A 4,736-nucleotide genomic window follows, 5' to 3' on the forward strand; every position below is an offset into this window, starting at 1 on the left:
GGATACCCGGACCGAAACCCGGATGAACAGCCCTAGGTAGTTATGTGGTGGTATTTACCATCTCAAACATTTATTCAATTAACAAAAACAATCCTTAAAGTACTCTTTAGAGATAACATCTTTAAGAAAAAAAACTTTACCGTTATGTGAAGGTAACATAAGAAATACATTAAAAACATAAGACCTGATCTTAAAATGGTAGACGCATACTAAAGCTAACCCCGAGAAAAAAACACTTCTATTTTTTTCCTGAACTTTTCCTCTACAGTCATATGTGAGGCAGATAGACACTATGTAGAGCCATTTGTAGTGAAAAACCTTTACATTTACTCTGGAGATACATATTCTGCCCTTATAAAAGCTGATCAAGACCCTTCAAGAAATTATTGGATAACAAATGTGGTTAATTAGGCGCCTTGCTAAGACCTCCGCTGGCTTAGCCATTCTAAATAAATCAAATGTAGTTATTTATTATATGCCAGGAAAATAAATTGTAGTTATTATAATACAATAGAAAATACATATATTACACTTCATCTTTAGCCAAATAACCAATTACTAATTATACTGAAGTTGGATCTAATTAGCATATTATCATATCTCTTGGGGTCCTTCCCTTTGCATGTGCGTTCATTTCTTTTCTGATAAGAAAAGTTTGGTAGTAATTTTTTTTAAAAAAAGTTTACACGTGGGTTGACAATCCTTCTTCTCATTTTGCAAGGGCCAACTACATCTTTGTTAAACATAACTCCTTTAAGTACACTTGAATCTTCCAACTGACCACCAGGTACCTCTTCTCAACCTTAATGTACTTCTTAATATCCACTTCTCGCAAGCCTTGACCAAGATCAACACCAACTATTGTGTTGCATCTATAGCTAGATCCTGGAAGTGGATAAAAAAAATGGCATAACTTATAAATTTAAAAAAATATATATATCTATTAGTATAAATTTAAAAACTAATATAAATGTTATAATCCAGTTTCAGTATAATGTATTACCAAACATATGGAAGATTAATTAAGTATGGTAGTTAGTGAAAGTGAAATTTGTCTAAAATTCTGCATGTCATCTCCCTCCTTATTGAACCACAAGGCACCACACGATACTTACAGCAATTAAATCCCCGAATTGACCAGTAAATTTGGTGCCTATACAGCTCTTGAATTAGTTGGTAGCAATTGAATTAGTTGTATTATTTTTTATCCGATGCATGTATGTTTACTTCTGATCTTTAGTTATTTTGTTGTTTATCTCAGATCATTTGTTTCATGGTTGATCATTTTCATGCATTTATTTGTGATTTCATTAATTTGCTTATGTTAAGTTAAACTATTGATCTTTATTTGTTGCATTTATGTTCATTTTTTACTTTGTGACCATTTTTATTCTTTTAGAAAAATTAAAAATGGAAAATGCTAGACTAACACGTAGTAGAAGACGAACAATTATTAATGATAGGAGTAGAACAAGAATGCATCGTGATGATGAACAAAGTAGTGACAATATAAATGATGACATAGTTGGGCGATGCAGAAGACGAATGATAATAGATAATATAGGAAGTGGAGCAATGATGTGTATTGATGGTGAACGAAGCAAATATAGTACAACTACCGAACCACCAAGTAAATGGCTCAATTACATAATTGTTGTATAATAACACATTTTTTAATATAGGATTAATAGTAATGATTCTTTTTTATTTTTTTTTCTACGTTCTAGGAAAATCCATAGTGCCTTGGAGTTTTAGTCATCCATCTTATGAATGTGATTATTGTAGAGCAATGTTATGGTATGAAGAGAGAACTCAAAAATCAAGGATGCCCACTCAACCAAAATTTTCACTTTGTTGTATGGAGGGTCAGGTTATGTTACCTTTACTTCAGAAGTCACATTCTCTCTTAAAAGAACTGTTAAGTCTTATGAGTCGGCAACATTATAAAAGATTCAAGACATAAATACGAAATTATAATGCCATTTTTGCTATGATTTCAATGGGAGGAAATGTAGACAATAATATCAATGATGGAGGCGGTCCGTACATCTTTCGAATTAATGGTCCAAATCATCATAAAATTGGAACCCTACATCTAATAGATGGTTTCAATCCTCGATTTGTGCAATTATACTTCTATGACACTGAAAATGGGGTATAAAATCGAATGAGTGTACCTAAGAGAAGAAAAATCCAGAAAAAATATTAATTAAACAATCGTGTCTCATACTAATGGTATCAATTTTATAGTGTTTTAAATTGAACAACCATATATATATATATATATTACATTTTTAATATTATAAATTTTCCATGAAATATTTATTAACAAAGTCCACTTTTTATATATGCATACTCCATTTTATATATATATATTTAATATAAAGTTTAGTAATAGTTATGGTAGTGATGATGTATAATGAAATATTTAGTTATAAAACTTTATATAAATAATTGTCCACGCATTGCACGGGTTATAGACTCGTACATTTAATGCCCAAATCACCCCGCGTCACCTCTTCGTCATGCCACGTTAGTCCCTTTTTTTTTTTTTTGTTAATTGAAAGGAAAACACTAAGGCCACCGCTGTTGGCTCCCGTTGGCCCCCGGCCCAAATTTTTTTTTTAATTTTTTCTTTTTCTTAATGATTAAGAAATTTTTTTTAATATTATTATAATTTTTTTTATATTTTTTTAAAATGTTTAAAAGTATTAAAAAATGATTTAAAACAAAAAAACAAAAAAATCTTTTTGCCTAACGGTGCCTCCCAGCGGAAGCCACCAACGGTGCCTGTAGCACCATCCTAATTGAAATATGTGGTCTTTAATATCTAAAACAACTTATTAAATGTAATATAAAAGCTTGTTATGTGTTCAGTACTTTAGTACACATAAATAAACATAGACCAGAGAAAGAATCAGTAATTTAATAGGATATATATTAGATATAATATAAAACAACCCAAAAATAAGAATTATCTTAATTTATTATTCTGTGATTAGTAATTTAATACAACATAAAACAATTCACAAAGAATCAACATAAAACGTAGAATAAAATCAAATGAGTGTACCTAAGAGAAGAAAAACTCCGGAAAAAATATTAATTAAACAATCGTGTCTCATACTAATGATATCTATGTTATATTGTTTTAAATTGAACAACCATATATATATATATATATATACTAGTAAAGCAGCACGTGCGATGCACGTGTGCCCAGTCGATATTTTTCTTAAGTGTAATAATTTAAAAATTTTTCAATTTAGCTATAAATAGATAGAATTTTATCTATATTTTAACAATTTTCTTCCTCTTCATAATAAACATTATATATATTGTTTGCAAAATATTCATTGCTATAATACAGCACTCTAATAAACATAAATACAACTATACACGAGTACCATGTACTTATATATTACAATAGTCAAAAGTTTCAAAAGAAAAGTTTGAAAACTCATGTTGCTGTTCCTGGGACATTATTAACAGATAATACAGTAAGTTTGTTTTGACGTAACCTCCCAGATTCATTCATCTGCGCACCCAAGACTATGATCCACTCATTATTTTCAATGTTGTTTGCAATGTTTTCAATATAAGGCAGATGTTCCTGTAATAATGAAAAAACATATAAAAAGATAATGTATCAAAATTTTTAAACGTATTTAAATGTATAGATTTTACCTCGTCTGTACGGTCTATAAGATCAACAGCTGTGCATCCCAAAATTTCCTCTGCCAAAGATCCAAAAATAACAACGGGTGTCGATGTGGTATCATCATACACATCTAAATAAACTCGACACCTGACAGCAATAAATAAATTATCATTCGTTGATATCAGCAAATAAAATGTTCTAACTACCATGTAAAAATTTTTAATTTCAAAATATGAGGAAAATGTTTACCTTGCCCGTGCAATTGCTGCATTCTTGCAACTATAACATATGAAGTTTTCACCGAGGTCATAGCCAGTTGCCTTGTTACAATTCTCGCATGATACGTAGTGGAATGACTGGTGAAAATCAATCATTCTAAATTTGCCTCTAACCAAATATGTAGACTTCTGCATTAAGACAAAATAACTATGTGCACTAATCAACATCTAAACAATACCGTATAGAAGGATTCGAAATTCACCCTTATTACATAAATTAAATCCAACAAACAATCAACATTTCAAATTGAAGCATATGCACAGTTCTGAATCCACAGCACACAATTCACAAATTGCCATCCTCCATCTCCATTTCATTCCAACCAACCTCCAATCTCCATGTCCCAAAAACTTAGAATAAAATTAAACAATTCCAAAGAGTGAAAAAATGAATTGTATTCTTTAAAATAAGAAATTTGGCTTTAAAAAAAAAAACAGAGAAAAATATACCGCCATTGCTGGAGCAGATATCAGTTTTTTTGCGATTTCAGATACTTTTATGATTGGATCGGTAGAACTACTTGAAGCTGATCCAAAATTATTTCCAATGATTTCTTCCAGTAATTTATCATTTTGTGCTGCCCTGAAAATTTGAATTAGTAAATAAAGTTAAACATCAATAGAAACAAAGAAAGATTTACAATGAAAAAAATCACATTAAATTTATAGTGTATTTAAATAAGTTATTTACCATGTACGTAATGCAACAGAAGATGAAAGAAGGGGTTCAACAATAAAGACACTCATCGGTCTTGATGACAGCGATAGGCCTATATTATAAACATGAATAAATAAAT

The 4,736-nt window shown here is 30.0% G+C and overlaps 1 protein-coding gene across 1 annotated transcript; it reads right to left on the reverse strand.

Moving 5' to 3' along the window:
- Positions 1-3,460: 3,460 nt before the first annotated feature.
- Positions 3,461-4,365, reverse strand: LOC122296791. The gene is made up of 3 exons (XM_043106585.1): positions 3,911-4,365; positions 3,688-3,808; positions 3,461-3,613 (listed from the first exon to the last, which is right to left on the reverse strand). Exons 1-3 carry the CDS (start codon positions 4,105-4,107, stop codon positions 3,461-3,463), a joined length of 471 nt encoding a protein of 156 aa, XP_042962519.1. The 5' UTR covers positions 4,108-4,365.
- Between the last annotated feature and the right edge of the window lie 371 nt (positions 4,366-4,736).

The sequence above is a fragment of the Carya illinoinensis genome, chromosome 15 (genome assembly GCF_018687715.1).
Source record: "Carya illinoinensis cultivar Pawnee chromosome 15, C.illinoinensisPawnee_v1, whole genome shotgun sequence".
Taxonomy (NCBI): Eukaryota; Viridiplantae; Streptophyta; class Magnoliopsida; order Fagales; family Juglandaceae; genus Carya; species Carya illinoinensis.